The sequence below is a fragment of the Ranitomeya variabilis genome, chromosome 3, assembly GCF_051348905.1.
Source record: "Ranitomeya variabilis isolate aRanVar5 chromosome 3, aRanVar5.hap1, whole genome shotgun sequence".
Taxonomy (NCBI): Eukaryota; Metazoa; Chordata; class Amphibia; order Anura; family Dendrobatidae; genus Ranitomeya; species Ranitomeya variabilis.
The window spans coordinates 209,321,828-209,341,236 of NC_135234.1; the positions used below are offsets into that span (position 1 = coordinate 209,321,828).

Sequence of the window (19,409 nt, forward strand, 5' to 3'; positions counted from 1 at the left end):
TTATAGAGCTCTGTATGTGGTCAAGCATTTGATGGCAGGATACAGAGAGTGATACTCACAGATCACCCAATGTTCCCATTCCGGTTGGTCTCTACTTGCTGCTGGTTGGTACACCAGTAATGAAGCCTTAACCAAATTCTGTAAAATTAAGCCAGCAGAGACCCACAAAATGTTGGAAAAAGAGCACTGCGAGTCAGACAGTAACCCTTTTTATGCCATTGGACAATTTTAATTAAAGAATTGCAGATACTAAACAATAAACATCTTTGTGGACAAATGTTCAAATTTTTTGTGCAAAATTCTGATGACAGCTTTACACATCCTTGGCATACTCAAACAGCTTCATCAGGTGGTCATCTAGACTGACTTCCAATGAACAATCAACTGAAAGTAATATACCGTAAATAAAATACTAGCCCATAAAATAAAGTCATAGTCCATTACTTTAAGACGTGAAGGTCGGACAATCTTATAAAAAAAATAAAAAAATGCAAGAAACTTGAAGGTATCCTTAAATGCAATCATGAAAACAGTCAATCGCTATGATGAATCTGGCTCTCATGAGAAATGAGAACCACCCCAGGATAGGAAGACCAAGAATTACCTCTGCTGAAGACGATAAGGTCATCTGAGATGCCAGCCTCAAACTGCAAATTGACAGCATCTCAGAGAACAACCAACATAAAGGATATGGACAACAAGGAGCAGACATATTTCAACATCACCTGTCCCGAGGGAAGTGCAGCAATTCATCCATCAAGCCAGATTCTCACAAAGAAGGACTGCAAACAAGAGACTTGTTTGGGAAAAGCAAAACAAGGATTGGACATTAAAATCAGCTGCAAATAAGTCCTGCAGTTTGAGGAATTAAAATGCTGATATTTTTGGTACCAACCAGGATGTCTTAGTGAAACTCAGAAAAGAAGCAGATTGCATCTACAGGTGTTGCATCCATCATGCAGCATGGAAGGGGATGTGTGATGTTTGGGGGGGGGGGGGGGTACTTGTTGATGACACTTTTGGTGATTTATTCCAAATTCAAGCAACACTTACCCAGCAAGTTTACCACCACATTATCCGCCAGCATTCCATCCCAGCTGGTTTGCACTTGGTTGGACCATTATTTGTGTTGCAACAGGACAAGGACTTAAAAACCACACCTTCAAAAGGACTGTGACCCCCCCAAAAAGGAGCACTGAACAGCTGCTTCAGATGATATGACCTCCACCATACCCAGATTTCAACATAATGGAGAGGGATTGGGATGAGTTGAATGCAAAGTGAGGCCATGTGCGCACATTGCATATTTGCTTTCAGAAATTTCCGCAAAGTTTCTGCATCTCTTTGCAGAAAAACATTTTTATGCGTTATTCTAAATCCATAGAGCTACAGTACTTAAAGATAGGCACTTTGCCTCTCTTCCCACTTTCCCTGTAGTGGTGGCAAGTGAGGTTCATATTTGTGGGGTTGAAGTCACCTTTCTATTGTCAGGTGACATCAAGCCCACGGTGACATCAAGCCCACGGCTTTATAATGGAGAGGTGTCTATAAAACACCTCTCCATTACTAACCCCATAGTGATATTGTATAAAACACAGACACTCAGAATAAAGTCCTTTATTTGAAATAATCACACAAACTCCTTTATTGAATCTAAATTTATCCTACTTAGTGATCGCCTAATCCCCGATGACCTCGTCTCCTGAAAACAATAAAAAAATAAAATAAATAAACATATAATACTATCCTGTCCGAAGTAGTCCATTTAATACAGAGTATCCCACGGCGATCTCAATTGTAGAACAGTCACATTGGGAGATGTGACTGCTCTACCCCGGCGATACTGCGGGAGCGATTAACTCTTGTCAGTGTGCATCACTGAGCTGCCATGAGAGTTCACTGGAGTTCATCAGCTCCGGTGCTCTCACTTACGGCACTATCCCTGTGTGAGTACTTTCTTACGCATCAGAGCTGATCAGCTGATGAACTCTCATGGCGGCTCAGTGATACACCGCGGGTGCGATCACCTCATGTCAGTGTTTCGCTGGAGGCTGGGTGAGATCGATGTGGGACACACTGTATTAAATGGACTATGGCGGAAAGGCGAGTATATGTTGGTTTATTATTTTTGATTGTTTGCAGGAAACACGGGCATTGGGAATTATGCGAATATGTATTTTGTATGTGAATACGTAATTATGTAAATGCTTTGGATTTTTTTTTTTTTTTTTTACAATTGAACACAGGCTCTGGATGATGGGACTATTCTCCCATCATCAGCTCACACTGTCTCTTATATGTGACAAAAGACGTAGCGGATGGGAGTAGTAGTTACATCGGGCAATGCCTGGGTACACATGCCGCTTGGGTACACAGACATTCCCTGCGTGCGTGCACACACACACACACACACACACACACACACACACACACACACCACTCCCTCCCTGCGCGCACACACACACACACACACACACACCACTCCCTCCTTCTGACATAATTTCCTTTGACAAATTGCAGCGTTTTTGGCAGCAAATAAGCAAACCTTTCTACACCTGCGTTTCCCTGCAGATTTGACTGACTCAATTGAAGTCAGAGTCAAAAATGTTACAGAAACACAGAAAGAATTGACATGCTGCAGAAAATAAAACACTGCAAATATGGAAGGAAATGTACTGATCATATGCACAGCATGTCCGGATTGTCATTGCATTACCTTGCATAAGTATTCCATAGCGTTTTTGGACCATTTACGTGCGTAAAAAAACAGCATCAAAAATGCATTGTGTGCACATGTCTTCTGCTTTGCCTTCAGGCTAAGTGCTCTGCATCTCTGGGAACTACTACAAGGTCTGTTCGGCTACATTTACACGATGAGCTTTTGGCGAGTTTTTGAGGTTTCAGAATTTAAACTGAAAAAGATTCCCTAGCCAGCTCTCCTCCCGGACATCCGCTGCGTGGAGACTGCAGTGCATCAGAGTTCACTAGAAAAGAGGAAATTCCAGCAGCAGGCGGATCCAATAAAAATTCCAAAGTTTATTTAGTCACATAAAATTCATGGAAGAACCTAACCCATCACCACCTGAAATGTTAAAAGGCCTGGCAAACAGATACAGGTCCTTAGTGATTTATTATTTAAAATTAGGTTACTTGCATTTGTGCATTTTATTAACATGCACTTTTGTTGGTTTGACGCTGCAGATTTATTTTTGTCTCTGGTGTGTCAGGCTTTAAATAAAGCCACTTTGATTTGACAGTTTTATTGGTAAATTCATGTGTGGGATACAGGAGTTTTGATACCTTTCCGCAAGAAAAACACATGTATTTTCTACAAGTCTAAGAAGAAACTCTGCACTGAAAGCACAGAGCACCTGCAAGAGAAATTGACACGTTATGGTTTTGTAAAACGCACCAGAGATCAGTTTACACAGCGTAAATAAGGAGTGCAGTGGGCAGGCGATTTCTACAAATCCCATACAGTTTGCTGGAATTTTAACACGCAGCATCAAAAACACGATAGAAGCTCATCGTGAGAAAGTACCCAGAGAGTCATTCCAGGTGACTACTCGATGCTGCATTAGAGAATGGCAAAGTTACAGCCATCAGAAGGGGGATACTGTGAGGCATCCAGATTTTACACATACGTTTCTTTACTCCTTCTTTCCATGTGCATCTCTTGTGGCTTTGCTGCCTTGAGGGTATGTGCACACGTCAGGATTTCTTGCAGAAATTTCCTGAAGAAAACCAGAAATTTTCTGCAAGAAATCCGCATTTTTTTTTTTTATTTTTTTTTTGCGTTTTTTCCCTTTTTTTTTTTAGCATTTCGCAAGCGTAATTAGCTTGCAGAATGCTAAAGTTTTCCAAGCGATCTGTAGCATCGCTTGGAAGACTGATTGACAGGTTGGTCACACTTGTCAAACATAGTGTTTGACAAGTGTGACCAACTTTTTACTATAGATGCAGCTTATGCAGCATCAACAGTAAAAGATAAGAATGTTTAAAATTAATAAAAAAAAAAAATTAAAAAAATGGTTATACTCACCTGCAGACAGCCGTGGTGTAGATGGTGTGTGCGCAGGACCTTCGATGACGTCATCGCGGTCATGTGACCGCGACGTCATCGCAGGTCCTTCACACACACACACACACACACCCACCATCTATAGGAACGGAAGCATGCACCGATGAGGCAGGAAGACTCTGGGGGCCATCGAAGGTGAGTATATGACTTTTATTTTAATTCTTTTTTTTTTTTTTTTTTTACCAATTATATGGTGCCCAGTCTGTGGAGGAGAGTCTCCTCTCCTCCACCCTGGGTACCAACCGCACATGATCTGCTTATTTCCCGCATGGTGGGCATAGCCACATGTGGAAAGTAAGTAGATCAATGCATTCCTAGGTGTGCGGAATCCCCGCAATTCCGCTAATTTAATGAACATGTTGCTTTTTTTTCCGCAATGCGATTTTTTCACGGAAAAAAATGCAACATTTGCACAATAAATGCGGAATACACTGAAAATAATGGGAGGCATATGTAAGCTTTTTTTTGCGTTTTTATCACGTTTTTATAGCGAAAAAAACGCGAAAAATACTGAACGTGTGCACATGGCCTGAGTCTGTATCTACAATGTACACATGCCAATAAGAATAAATAAAACCATTGCAAGTACAGGCGGGTCTAAACTTTTGATTGAAACTGCAGATGGTCTACCATCACTGAGTGCTCTGCGGATTCTTACACTGGCAGATTTCTAACCAAACCGTGCAGTGGCTCTTCAAACATAATTTGTTATTAAACTAACAATATATCTGGTTTTATACATTCATTAATAGTTCATATATGAATATCTGACTTTGGACAAAAAAAAAAAAAAAAAATATGTCAGCTCAGGATATTATGGCTTTATTTGCCATTACTACTTGTGAAGACCAGCTGAAGCCTGGCGTTAATAGTCACAGGAGACAGTGACATTAAAATAGTATTGCACAATTTTGTACAGTATATATTTAATATCATGACTGACAGGTTATGTTCTTTGCAACTTTATTTTTTTTTAACACAATATGGACAACAGATCCAAATCTTATACATTGATCTGTTGCGGTTATGCAAAATTTGCAAAACTGAACAACAGTTTGGTTAACAAAAAATAATAAAGGCTGCTTCTTATTTCTTGCCATGTGGAGATATTCTTTTTGACAACATAACCAATCTATTGCCACAAGCTAATACAGGTTATAAATTGTGATCAATACAAGGTATCACAGGTTACCAATAGTGCAATAAATCTGCAGACAAACTGAAGGTCCACCAGCCTTAGTCCTCATTCAGACATTGGTGTATCACGTGCGTGCGCCATCCCTCATTTCACAGATACAACACAAACCCTTTATAGTCTATGGAGCGGTTCACGTGTCCAGGTTTTTTTTGGACGTTGAGTTCATCCAAAAATCGCAGACATGTCATACTTAATCAGTGTCACAGGTAAAAAGTAGCAATACAAGTTTGCGTGTCTGTAATAATCATGGACAGCGAGTAGATTATATCAGTATAAGGGTTAGATCATATGATATGTGATTAACATTGCAATGTATAGAAGCTTTATACTTCATTTATCCATATGTGAAAATCACTGATGAAACACTGGTAAGTATTACTTTTTACCATCAAGCACTAAGGAAATTCTGATCCACAACACTCGTACCACTTATGTGTACGTGAAGGTGTAAAAAAATAAAAAAACAGAATAAATTTATAAACCCGCTATGTAACCAACAGGATTATTAATTTGATAATGAAATAAAGCATTATAAAGAATTAGTGCAATGTATTAAAAAAGGATGTTAAATTATTTAAGCTTACATTTTTATACAATGAACACACAAACTTAAAACTTTGCTTTCCCAAATTAACAGCAGCTGTCCATTTGCCCCTTTACACTATTCGACATCATAGAGGAAGGTTTCCTCTGCTCAGAACCCTTTAAGGCCCAAGCAAGGAACGCTTCCAAAAATAATAAAACGCCAATACAAGCAGTCGATCCCAGCGCTGCTAACAAAATAATGCACCCCAGTCTCAGCACTGCAGATAAACCGGTCACATAAGACTGTTCTGGCCGTTTTTTGATACCCACCTGTTTGAGGGATGCTGCAAAAGCTTCATGAGAGCTTTTGAGACGCTTACAGAACTGGCTGCAGATTCGCTTTGCAAGTTTAGACGCACTCAAGCTTTCTATGGCATCCTGAGCCACCTTGCGTTTCCATTCTGGGGTTATGGAGGGCGGACTCACCCATGTAATGCGCTGTATTATCTAAAGGAAGAAAAGGTCATTAGTATAATAATCCATAGGTTGGCATCAAGTACGGTGTGAAAAAAAAATCTCCACCTTCTCCATAAAAAGGCCATAATAAAAGGCCACCAGTGAAAACCATTGATAGCACTTGTCTATTAGTAATTGTTAGGTTAATCAGTATCTAACACTTCCAGTGTTATGTACTTAAACTGAAGTGAATTCTTTTTGTTTTTTTGAGTCATCAATATCCAAGATATGCCAAAGCCACAGCCAACGATTCCATGTTTCTTTACTTCTTTACCTAGAATACTAGGTTAAGTGAATGAGTCAAAACGGTCATTTACGAGGGCTCGGTCTCACCTGGACTATCTGCTCCCACACCATTCTGGTGACTGTGGATCCAGAATTAAATGTGACCTCCACGTGGTATGCAGCGTTCAGTATCTGGCAAGACATACAAAGAATAATAATGATGAAATTATATCTACGCTAGTGTCCTAAAATTAGTCAGATAGTAATATAAGACGTTTCTGACCCACTAAATAAATCACTTGTTTTGAATCCTTAAAAAGGGGTTGTCCAACTAGGCATGGAGAATTGAAGATCCATCTATTATAAGATAGGTCCAACAACCCCCCACTGACCTGCTCCGGCTATAAAAAACACATGCTGAGCACAGCTCCATTTAAACTGTAGTGGCCGCTGCAGAACAGCTTTTATTCAAAAGAGTAAATGAGATGATTCACTACCTGGCAGCGGCCACCAGACTCTGAATGGCGCTGTAGTCAGCAGCTCAATTCAAAGCACTTACAGCAAGTTGGTGCAAAAAAAAAACAAAAAAAAAAAAAACCACACACCTGATCAGTAGAGTGTTTTATACAATAAATCGGCTTTCTACAGAAAAAAAGAAAAGTCAATCCTCATCATTTCTGTGATCCAGAAAACAAAGCCCATTGCCATGTGGTTCGATGAAAACGACACCTGCTACCAGGTCTCATTACAATGTAACTGCACCATTATAATTGCTCATAAAGAGATGGTGCATTACATAGATAATTCCCTAGTGGTCTGTGCACCTCAATACTGTTCTTAAAAAGGGAAGTTGCCATCAGAAAATTACCTACAGGTTAAATTAGTTATTTGTGTTACATGCATTTTTTAAGGCAATTTTTTTTCTATTTTCAATATCACAATATAGAAATGTAGCAATTTTCACACTGGACTTTTTGTAGACCACTACTTCCTTGTGTTTCAGGAAATAACAGATGCACATTAGTCACAATGGTCAGACCCGAACCTGCTTTTAGTATTGAAATGTCTAATGATTCTGTGCACAGGTCATTGTGAAAGGAGAGGGGGCAGGGTCAGCTGTGACCTCTATTGTGATTGGAGGATCCCGAGTTACCAGCTGAGTATAGAGCCGTTACCGGTAATGATGAGCCCACAGAGGATCGCGGGGGCTCCAGTGAGATGTTAGGTGTGCCCGAGGTCGCATTTTTTTTTTTGCAGCTGTTAAGACAGCCACAACACATGTGGGGATTGCCTGACAAACACAGGCAATCCCTGCATGTTTTGTGGCTGTAAACAGCCGTGAAATATGCAGCCGCGTGACTCATGTCACTGGAGCACCCGCGATACTAGGTGCATATCCGAGAACACTGGGCAACTCCAGTAACAACCACTTGCGCTCATCACTAGTTACTGGTCAATGTGATCCAGCCTCTGAAGGAGAAAAACAAAAAACAAAAAAAAACAAGTAGGCGGTGTAAAAATTGCAAGATTACTACCGTAATTGTTTATTTTTAAAACTTTTTTTAAATGTTGTACATGTAAAACAGAGACTTAAGTTTAATCAATAGGTAATTTTCTGACTACAGCTTCCCTTTAACCTCTCAACCAGGGGATTATCTCCAGTGTGGCGGTCAGGACCAGGAAGCCTGGACCAGGTAAGTGCCAGGACAGTAGTTGCATGGCATCAGGGAGATCTAGTTACTGTGCCCAGGGGAAGTGGCTGACTTTCCTGGCTTAATTGGCACACTGCTCAATTAGCTTGACTACAGGATCCGAGGTTCGACTAGTCTGGAAGAATCAATGCCCACCAAACTAGTCATGCTTAACATTTTAAATAGAGGACTATACTTAAAGCGAACCTGTCAGCAGGATTTTACTCAGTAAACTACAGACAGTGTCAGGTTGGCGCTGTTATACTGATGAAAATGATACCTTTGTTGATGAAATCCGTCTTGTGGTGGTTGTTTAATCTGTATTCTCAGTTTTCAGTTAATGAGATTCTCGTACTCCGGGGCGGCCCGTGGGGGGGCTTTATGTGGGGCTCTGCTTATATTTTCATCTATATGGGCTCATGACAGATCACTGATCCTTCACTGACCTGCCCAGTTTTACATACTGCATATATTATGGTGGGTTTAGAAAAAAAAAAAACCAATAAAAAAAAATTCACAGTGAGCAAAATGGAGCTTGTGCAGTAGCATGTATCACATTATGCCTATAATATTGACATGAAAAAAAAAAAAAAATAAATTAAACAACATCATAATGGTGGCTGGGTCTGCGCAGTAGCACCTATCGTGTGCCGATAAATGCTACTGCACAGGCGCCATTTTACGGCTGCCAATTTTTTTTTTCTCTAGCAAAATGGCAACGGCGGAGCTTGCGAGGTATCTATCGGAACGCGATACATAGTGCGCAGGTGCCACCATGTTGCTCAATGTCAATTTTGTTTTCTAAACCCACCATAGTATATGCAGCATGTAAAATAAGGGGTAGGTCACTGAGGGATCAGTGACCTGTCACAAGCCATAAGGATGAATATGTAAGCAGAGCATCCCATAAAGCCCCCTCCACAGGCCGCCCACAAAGCACAAGAATCTCTGTAAAGATTAAACAAGCACAAGACGGATTTCATCAACCAAGGTATCATTGTAATCAGTATAATTCTGCTGACCTGACACGGTCTGTAGGTTGCTCAGCACATCCCTGCCGACAGGTTCCCTTTAACATGATGGGAGTTTTTTGGTTCAGAGGTGGGCAACTAGATTACTACAAGGAATGGAAGGCCTCTCCTATGAGGAGATGTTGGAAAAGTTAGGCTTGTTTAGCTTCGAAAAAAATGGTCTCAGAAGAGATCTCATTTATATGGCCAATACAAAACACTGAAACACGACTTATTCCTCCCAGAGACCATACTTAGGACAAGGGGCACTCATTATGGGTGGAAGAAAGTCAGGTCTGGCAGATAAATAGGAAAGGGTTCTTTACAGTTAGAGCAGTCAGACTGTGGAATGCCGACCACAAGAGGTAGTAATGGCAGACAATATAACAGCTTTTGAAAAAGGCTGGATGATTTCTTCAGTACACAACATTGTGTGTTGTAATTAATTTAGTAACAAAATGTATACCATAATTGGTGAAGAAAGGTTGAACCAGACATTTTTACTAGCCACAGTATGTACTTAAGTGAAAAAGAGTTGACCAGTTCCATAGACCAACTTGATAATAGAGTCATAATAGGATGTAACATAAGTTCATTGTTTATCACAAAACAAAAATTCTCGTACTATGGCATGAAATAAATAAAAGAAAGAATCGCAATATACTTACCTTCCGGTGTCCCGAGCAGTGTTACCGATGCTCGCGGCAGCTGTGAACAAACATTTTAATGTTTTGAGGAGCAATGATTTGCACCTCAAAAGCCATCTGGGTAAAGATGCCCTTGAGGGCAGCTTTCTGGGCATCCTACATTTCATTTTTACCAGTACTGTCCCTTTTAAAACAAAACATCCACACAATTTATAGCAATTTAATAAAAAATAAAAAAAACACCACACAACAGGACCTTTTAACTTTGCCGTAGACATTGGTCAGTTGCATATTTTATGACGATTGGTGGGAATCTGTCATCACCTGAATGGGATGCTGTTCCTTTTTTGTACTGGATTGGTGGGAATCAGTCGCTTTGGCCAAGCTTCCCCTTCTGCACCAAGCGAGTCTACATCTAACAAGACATCTACGGCAATCACAAACGCAACGTACCTGCTTCAGGTGGTTGCTTGTAACATGTGACGAAGATTCTTGCTGGGACTTTTCTAGACTTCGGAGACATCTTTCTAGTGTCCCCACAAAACTTTCTCGTAGATAATCCACGGAGCTGATCAGTTTGTTCACTACAGCTTGGTTGAGTCGGGAAATGATCAGGTCTTTGATCTGAAAGATGCAATTTTTCACTTCTTGTACTCCAAGAGGCTCACCATTTTGAGGGATCGCGATACCTGAGGAAACAGAAGAGCATGAAGATACTCAACTTCAGATTATAAATAATTTTTATATTACGGTAAATTTCATAATATTACTTCTCACATTTATAGAGGCTATTGCTGGTAAGTTACCCTCTCAAATGGAAATCCATGAGCATTTAAGATCTGGCGCTTGCTAGCCTAAAATACAAGGTCCTAAATTTGCCCCCTCCTGTCTGAAATTCACGGACCCATAAACTTGCATAAAATAGCTGGAAAATAATTGACGTCATTCACCAACTCCCTTCCCTGTACACACTATGGACACTTACACAACCCATTTCTTCTGGTGTATGAGACTTACTACCTTACAAAAGCTCCGAAGTCACCTTTCCCCAGACTCTTATACATATATTGCATAAGCATTTTCATCCCTGCCTTATTTCCTTATCTGAGACTCCCAGAAATGTTTGCAACTCCGTCAAGATGTTGTGCCCCGAGTTTTCTTGGTTGGCTTATGTCCAACTGTAGCATATATTGCACTCTTTATCAGGCTGGAGTCACACACAACGTATAAATACGGTCCGTTTTTTACAAACCAAATACACACAAATGTTCCCTGAACAGTGTTCCGTATGTCAACCGTTGGCAAGGAGTGGCTGCGTATTTTGCGCATGTAAACCTCCGTACGGCGAGATTTTCTCACCGACGGTTATATTTTTACATATTCCTCACTAATAATGTTAGAAGTGTCTGTGTGTAAAATTTGGGAGCTCTGTTAAAATAAAGGGTTAAATCACGGGGAAAAAAAAAAGACTGGCATGGGCTCCCGCACAATTCTCCACCAGAGTGCGAAAGCCAGCTACTTTTCCCACTCCCGAGTAGCGGTGTGATATGGGGTAATAAGGGGTTAATGTCACCTTGCTAATGTAAGGTGACATTAAGCCTGTTTAATAGTGGAGAGATGTCAGTAAGACACCTATCCATTATTAATCCAAAATTAATAAAGGGTTAAATAAATACATTATGAAGTATTGTAATGAAATAAACATATGGGGTTTTAATATCTTTATTGTACTCTCAATCCAACTGACGACCCTCGATCTTCTGAAAAAAAAAAAAAAAAAGGATAAATAAAACAATATCCCATACCTGTCCGCCGTACAATCATGTCCCACGATGTAAATCCATCTGAAGGGGTTAAATACATTTACAACCGGGAGCCTGCTAATGCAGCCACCCCTGGCTGTAAAAACTGGGGAATGAATGGAATGCAGCTTCAGTGACTTGTGGTGCTGCGCCCCCTGGTCAATGACATACATATATACATATACACACACACACACACACACACACACACACACACACCCCCCTATACTATGTGTAGACATTTATTTTAGCTATTCTATCAGATTATACTGTACACCGCACTGAATTGCCGGCTTTTCCATAGGACAACGGTGCGTATTTCTCGCAAGTCACAAGGATGGTCCGTGTGTAATCCGTATTTTTCTCGCACCCATAGACTTTCATTGGCGGATTTTTTGCGCAATACGCTGACAAACGCAGTGTCAAGGTGAAAATATACTTTCTTATATACTTTTTGTACTTTTAGATTTTATACTGTGAAACAATAAGTTTTCCCTTGCTAATGCAAATGTAACTGTATTAAAGATGGCTGCCAGTGTTCATTCTTCACTTCAGTTTAGAATCTGAAAGGTTAAAGTTTCATTTCTTCTGAAATCGAAACTTGGAAATAGAAAGAAGAGGAGGAATCCACCAGGAGACGTCCGACGAATCAGAAGGACTGAGCACTAGACGTATACTGCTTAAACCCCGCCTATTGCATTCCTTTTTAGTACCGTGTATTTGGAAAATAAAGTTCAGTTGGTATGACCGTGGCTGACACATATAGTCACATGAGCATGCACTGAGATTGAACCAGCTACCTGTCTGACTCATTCTTACCCGGTACCACATGCTTATAGTTTAATTTGGAATGACTGGTGAATGAGGGTATATTGTCGTTACGACCCCGACAGCAGCATGCTGTGATTTTCTCAGCCCGTAAAATACGGCCGAGAAATATACGGCTGATGGAAGCTGCCCCATAGAGAAACACTGGTCCGTGTACAATGCGTTGTTTTTGCGCCTCTCATACGTCCGTATTTCTCTCTAGTGTGACCCCGGCCTCAAGGATTGTAGACTTTATTGTAGACTATGCATTTTAATGGAGCATGCCATGAGTACGAGAGAAGAACATTGAGATTAACCCCTTCCCGACCTTTGACGCCACGTAGGCGTCATGAAAGTCGGTGCCAATCCGACCCATGACGCCTATGTGGCGTCATGGAATGATCGCGTCCCTGCAGATCGGGTGAAAGGGTTAACTCCTATTTCACCCGATCTGCAGGGAGAGGGGGAGTTGTACTTCAGCCCAGGGGGGGTGGCTTTGCCCCCACGTGGCTACGATCGCTCTGATTGGCTGTTGCACTTTCAACAGCCAATCAGAGCAATTTGCAATATTTCACCTATGAAAATGGTGAAATATTGCAATCCAGCCATGGCCGATGCTGCAATAGCATCTGCCATGGCTGGAAATCATGTTCTGCCCCCCCCCCACCGCCCCCGATCTCCTCCCCAGTCCTCCGTTCTGTCCGGTACCCCCCTCCGTCCCCCTGTCCGCTCCCCCGTGCTCCTGTCCGCTCCCCCCGTCCTCCGATCCCCCCCCCTGTGCTCCGATCCACCCCACCACCACCCCCTCATACTTATCGAGCCTCCCGAAGTCGGTCCGTCTTCTCCCTGGGCGCCGCCATCTTCCAAAATGGGGGGCGCATGCGCAGTGCGCCTGCCGAATCTGCCGGCCGGCAGATTCATTATAAAGTACATTTTGATCGCTGTGGTAGGTTCTATCACAGCGATCAAAATAAAAAAATTATAAATACCGGCCCCCTTTATCACCCCCATAAGTAGGGACAATAATAAAATAAAGAAAATATATTTTTTTCTTTTTCCACTGGGGTTAGGGTTAGAACTAGGGTTAGAACTAGGGGTAGGGTTAGGGTTATGGCATGTGCACACAGTGCGGATTTGGCCGCGGATCCGCAGCGGATTGGCCGCTGCGAATTCGTAGCAGTTTTCCATCAGGTTTACAGTACCATGTACACCTATGGAAAACCAAATCCGCTGTGCCCATGGTGCGGAAAATTCCGTGCAGAAACGCTGCGTTGTATTTTCCGCAGCATGTCAATTCTTTGTGAGGATTCCGCAGCGTTTTACACCTGTTCCTCAATAGGAATCCGCAGGTGAAATCCGCACAAAAAAACACTGGAAATCTGCTGTAAATCCGCAGGTAAAACGCAGTGCCTTTTACCTGCAGATTTTTCAAAAATCGTGCGGAAAAATCTCACACGAATCCGCAACGTGGGCACATAGCCTTAGGGTTAGGGTTGGAATTAGGGCTAGGGTTGGAAATAGGGTTAAGATTAGGCTTGTGGTTAGGGTTACGGATAGGGTTAGGGGTGTGTTGGGGTTACAGTTGTGGTTAGGGTTGGATTTAGGGTTACGGGTGTGTTGGGGTTAGGGTTGTGGTTAGGGGTGTGTTGGGGTTAGGGTTGTGATTAGGGTTATGGCTACAGTTGGGATTAGGAGTGTGTTGGGGTTAGTGTTGAAGTTAGAATTGAGGGGTTTCCACTGTTTAGGCACATCAGGGGTCTCCAAACGCAACATGGCGCCACCATTGATTCCAGCCAATCTTGCGTTCAAAAAGTCAAATGGTGCTCCCTCCCTTCCAAGCCCCGACGTGCACCCAGACAGTGGTGTACCCCCACATTTGGGGTACCAGCGTACTCAGGACAAACTGGGCAACAACTGTTGGGGTCCAATTTCTCCTGTTACCCTTGCAAAAATAAAAAATTACTTGCTAAAACATAATTTTTGAGGAAAGAACAATTATTTTTTATTTTCACGGCTCTGCGTTATTAACTTCTGTGAAGCACTTGGGGGTTGAAAGTGCTCACCACCCATCTAGATAAGTTCCTTGGGGGGGTATAGTTTCCAAAATGGGGTCACTTGTGGGGTGTTTCTACTATTTAGGCACATCAGGGGCTCTGCAAACGCAACCTGATGCCCGCAGAGCATTCCATCAAAGTCTGCATTTCAAAACGTCACTACTTCCCTTCCAAACCCCGACGTGTGCCAAAACAGTGGTTTACCCCCAAATATGAGGTATCGGCGTACTCAGGAGAAATTGCCCAACAAATTTTAGGATCCATTTTATCCTGTTGCCCATGTGAAAATGAAAAAATTGAGGCTAAAAGAAAATTTTGTGTGAAAAAAGAGTACTTTTTCATTTTTACGGATCAATTTGTGAAGCACCTAAGAGTTTAAAGTGCTCACTATGCTTCTAGATAAGTTCCTTGGGGGGTCTAGTTTCCAAAATGGGGTCACTTGTGGGGGAGCTCCAATGTTTAGGCACACAGGGGCTCTCCAAACGTGACATGGTGTCCGCTAAAGATTGGAGCCAATTTTTCATTGAAAAAGTCAAATGGCGCTCCTTCCCTTCCGAGCCCTGCCGTGCGCCCAAACAGTAGTTTACCCCCACATATGAGGTATCAGCGTACTCAGGAGAAACTGGACCACGAACGTTGTTGTCCAATTTGTCCTTTTTCCCTTGGGAAAATAAAAAAATTTTCGCTAAAAGATCATTTTTGTGACTAAAAAGTTAAATGTTCATTTTTTACTTCAATGTTGCTTCTGCTGCTGTGAAACACCTGAAGGGTTAATAAACTTCTTGAATGTGGTTTTGAGCACCTTGAGGGGTGCAGTTTTTAGAATGGTGTCACTTTTGGGTATTTTCAGCCATATAGAACCCTCAAACTGACTTCAAATGTGAGGTGGTCCCTAAAAAAAAAAAAAATGGTTTTGTAAATTTTGTTGTAAAAATGAGAAATCACTGGTCAAATTTTAACCCTTATAACTTCCTAGCAAAAAAAAAAATTTGTTTCCAAAATTGTGCTGATGTAAAGTAGACATGTGGGAAATGTTATTTATTAACTATTTTGTGTCACATAACTCTCTGGTTTAGCAGAATAAAAATTAAAAATTTGAAAATTGCGAAATTGTCAAAATTTTTGCCAAATTTCCGTTTTTTTTCACAAATAAACTCAGAAATTATCGACCTAAATTTACCACTAACATGAAGCCCAATATGTCACGAAAAAACAATCTCAGAATCGCTAGGATCCGTTGAAGCGTTCCTGAGTTATTACCTCATAAAGGGACACTGGTCAGAATTGCAAAAAATGGCCAGGTCATTAAGGCCAAAATAGGCTGGGTCATGAAGGGGTTAAGGAGTAACAGGGAAAATCTGGCACCATATTGCCCAACTAGGTAATACAACTCCACAGATGCTGTTCATGCCATGTAGACAATGGCTGAAATCATGATTTGAAGTGTATTCTCAAAACTAAAATTTAATCCCTTAACCATGAATGGGGAACAACATCCAAACTTGAGAATAGCCCTTTAATGCAGTCTCCAGACAAGTCATTTATAGATGGCAGGACTATCCAAGTAACACAGCATGCTGGTGACCTATATCATATCAGATTGTCCAACAGGGTCACATTATTGAAAAGTAGTATAAAATCTGCACCATAATGGAAAGCTAATGATGCGCTGTAGATCACATGTGTCAAACTCTGGCCCGCAAGCAGATAACACTTGACCTGTGAGGAAGGCCGCCCCCCATCCACTACCATCCTGCAATCTGAAGGAGCAGCACCAGACACAAACAAGTGCCCTGTGCACAGTGAATGTAGGGTTACTTGCCGACACTTCTTCAGACCATCCACTGCACTGTCCCAGCAGGTAACCAGACAAGAGATGCTTCTGTGTAAGGATAGATCAGACCTTCTGTACACAGTAAATCCCTAGGTGACCGCAGCTTGCCTCTGCTGGGAGGAAGGAGCGGGAGAATTGTACTCGCTCCTGTGCCATTCAGAAACAGCAGGGATTCCTCACATGTACTGCTCTCCTGGGCTGAAGATTACAGCACTGTAGGTTTTCCTTATATTCATTGTTTTAATAAATATCAAGGTCGGCAGTTTTTAATTTTGACCCTCTGTGTATTTGAGTTTAACATTACGGCTGTAGATGGTCAGGGCTGGAAGTGCTCAGAGCTGATCAGCCCATGCAAAAAAGGTTCCTTAAGGTACCGTCACACTAAACGATATCGCTAGCGATCCGTGACGTTGCAGCGTCCTCGCTAGCGATATCGTTTAGTTTGACACGCAGCAGCGATCAGGATCCTGCTGTGATGTCGCTGGTCGCTGAATAAAGTCCAGAACTTTATTTGGTCGTCCGATCGCCGTGTATCGTTGTGTTTGACACCAAAAGCAACGATACCAGCGATGTTTTACACTGGTAACCAGGGTAAACATCGGGTTACCAAGCGCAGGGCCGCGCTTAGTAACCCGATGTTTACCCTGGTTACCAGCGTAAAAGTAAAAAAAACAAACAGTACATACTCACCCAGCGTCATACCTCCCCCAGCGTCTGCTTCCTGACACTGACTGAGCGCCGGCCCTAAAGTGAAAGTGAAAGCCGCTGTGCTGTTAGGGCCGGAGCTCAGTCAGTGTCAGGAAGCAGAAGCTGGGGGACGCTGGGTGAGTATGTACTGTTTGTTTTTTTTACTTTTACGCTGGTAACCAGGGTAAACATCGGGTTACTAAGCGCGGCCCTGCGCTTAGCAACCCGATGTTTACCCTGGTTACCCGGGGACCTCGGCATCGTTGGTCGCTGGAGAGCGGTCTGTATGACAGCTCTCCAGCGATCAAACAGCGACGCTGCAGCGATCGCATCGTTGTCGCTATCGCTGCAGCGTCGCTTAATGTGACGGTACCTTTAGGCTCGTCTCACATTCCAACATTTTATTTAAAGAGAACCTGTAACCTCCAGAAGTGCAATTTACCGGCAGATATAGGGTTAATCCGCAGGTTCATAGGCTGGATGTCCTGTTTAGCCAGATTTCTGGAGCAGCAGCTAGATCTTGGAATAATGATACATTATACAATTGGATGTTTTTTTTAAACAAAGTTAGGGTATGTTCACACGTTCCTGATTTCAATCCTTTTTTTTGAGGACTAAAACCGCAGCTCTTGGCAGAAAACGCAGGTGCGTTTTTGGTGCGTTTTTGGTGCGTTTTTCTCTGCAGATTGGCTGTGTTTGACACAAATAAAGCTTTAACTGCAGTGGGGGGGAAAAAAAAAAGAAATGATGTCATTTCCTTGTCCAACCCTTTTCTTCTTCCATCCTCCATTTTGGGACTAAAAATGGACATGCGTCGCACTTGCGTTTTGCGCCGCATGCGTCACTGCAGCGCACGCATCCGGGCGCAGAGGACGCAGCAAGTTGCATTTTTGCTGCGTCCAAAATCAATAAAAAAAAGGACGCATGCGGCGCAAAACGCAGCGTTGTGCATGCGTTTTGCTGCGTTTGTTTGCGTTGTGTGTTGCGGCGCCGACGCTGAGGCGCACAACGCAAATGTGAACATAGCCTAAGTGCCACGTATTTCAGTGCCACGTATTTCAGTGCCACGTATTTCAGTGCCACGTATTTCAGTGCCACGTATTTCAGTGCCACGTATCACGTATTTCAGTGCCACGTATCACGTATTTCAGTGCCACGTATCACGTATTTCAGTGCCACGTATCACACATATATATAACGTATAACACACTGACAGGAGCCATAGTTCCTGTCGGTGTGTCACTGCGCATGCGCGAGCGAGTTTACCGGCGGTCATTGACCCCGGCACGCTCGCTTAACGGCAGTGCTGCGTGGGAAAGTTCAACGCAGCTGTACTGCCGTTAACCGAGACGCCGGAGCCATTGAGCTCCGGAACAGTACGCGATACACTGCTAGGAGCTTCGCTCCTGGCAGTGTATCGCCGGAGAGCAGCCGATCGGCGTGGGACACTCGTTTTATGGATTCTGCGGACAGGGAGTATGAATTTGATTTTTTATTTTGGGATTTTATCTAGGGGATCGAGGGCTTCGCCTACAAGTGTGCTGTTGGTGAGTATATACTCTGTGTTATGTGTTGTATGTACTGTACTGTGTGTCATGTATGTGTATTGTGTGTAGGTGTTTGGTGTAAACTTTACTATTGTGCTAAGTCGCCGGACACAGGGACAACTCTCCCATCCTAATACCGGATGGGAGTAGTAGTCCCATACGGCGACTTAGCACAATGGTGGCACTAGCGTCGCATGGGGACACACACACACACACACACACACACACACACAACCAAATCAAACAGCCGACAGCGATCCCCATGCGACGGTATGCCTCCATGTCGCTCCGCCCACGCACTTCCGCCGACGCACTTCCAGCCGCTTCCCCGCACTTCCTGCTGCAGCGGTTCTGCACCACAAACCGCAATAAAACCCGCAGATATATTTTTGATCTGCGGGTTTTACTGCGGGTTTGACCTCACAATGGAGGTCTATGGGTGCAGAACCGCTGCAGTTTCGGACAAAGAAGTGACATGCTCCTTTTTTCCCGCAGCTATTCAGCGCGGCTTTTTTTTGGAAATTCAGGATAGTGTGCACAGCGGTTCCTGTTTTCCATAGGGTACATTGTACTGTACCCTGCATGGAAAAAAGCTGCGGAACCGCAGCGGCAAAACCGCTGCGGTTCCGCGGTAAAAAACGCACTGTGTGAACATGGCCTTACTGTCCTGAGATAGAGGCACATTTATAAAGATTCTCAGCACAGGAAGTTTTTGTTTGTTTAAACATCCAATTGTGCAAACTATTATTCCAAAATGTATTAAAACCGTTCCATACTTTGCTCCT

The 19,409-nt window shown here is 42.7% G+C and overlaps 1 protein-coding gene across 1 annotated transcript in view; it reads right to left on the reverse strand.

The window, feature by feature from the left end:
• Positions 1-19,409, reverse strand: part of DSTYK (dual serine/threonine and tyrosine protein kinase) — a 99,104-nt gene that overhangs the window by 19,970 nt on the left and 59,725 nt on the right. The window contains exons 4-6 of the mRNA XM_077295089.1: positions 10,347-10,582; positions 6,654-6,737; positions 6,135-6,311 (exon numbers count right to left, since the gene is read on the reverse strand). Coding sequence (XP_077151204.1) covers positions 6,135-6,311; positions 6,654-6,737; positions 10,347-10,582 — 497 coding nt within the window. The remainder of the gene's footprint in view (positions 1-6,134; positions 6,312-6,653; positions 6,738-10,346; positions 10,583-19,409) is intronic.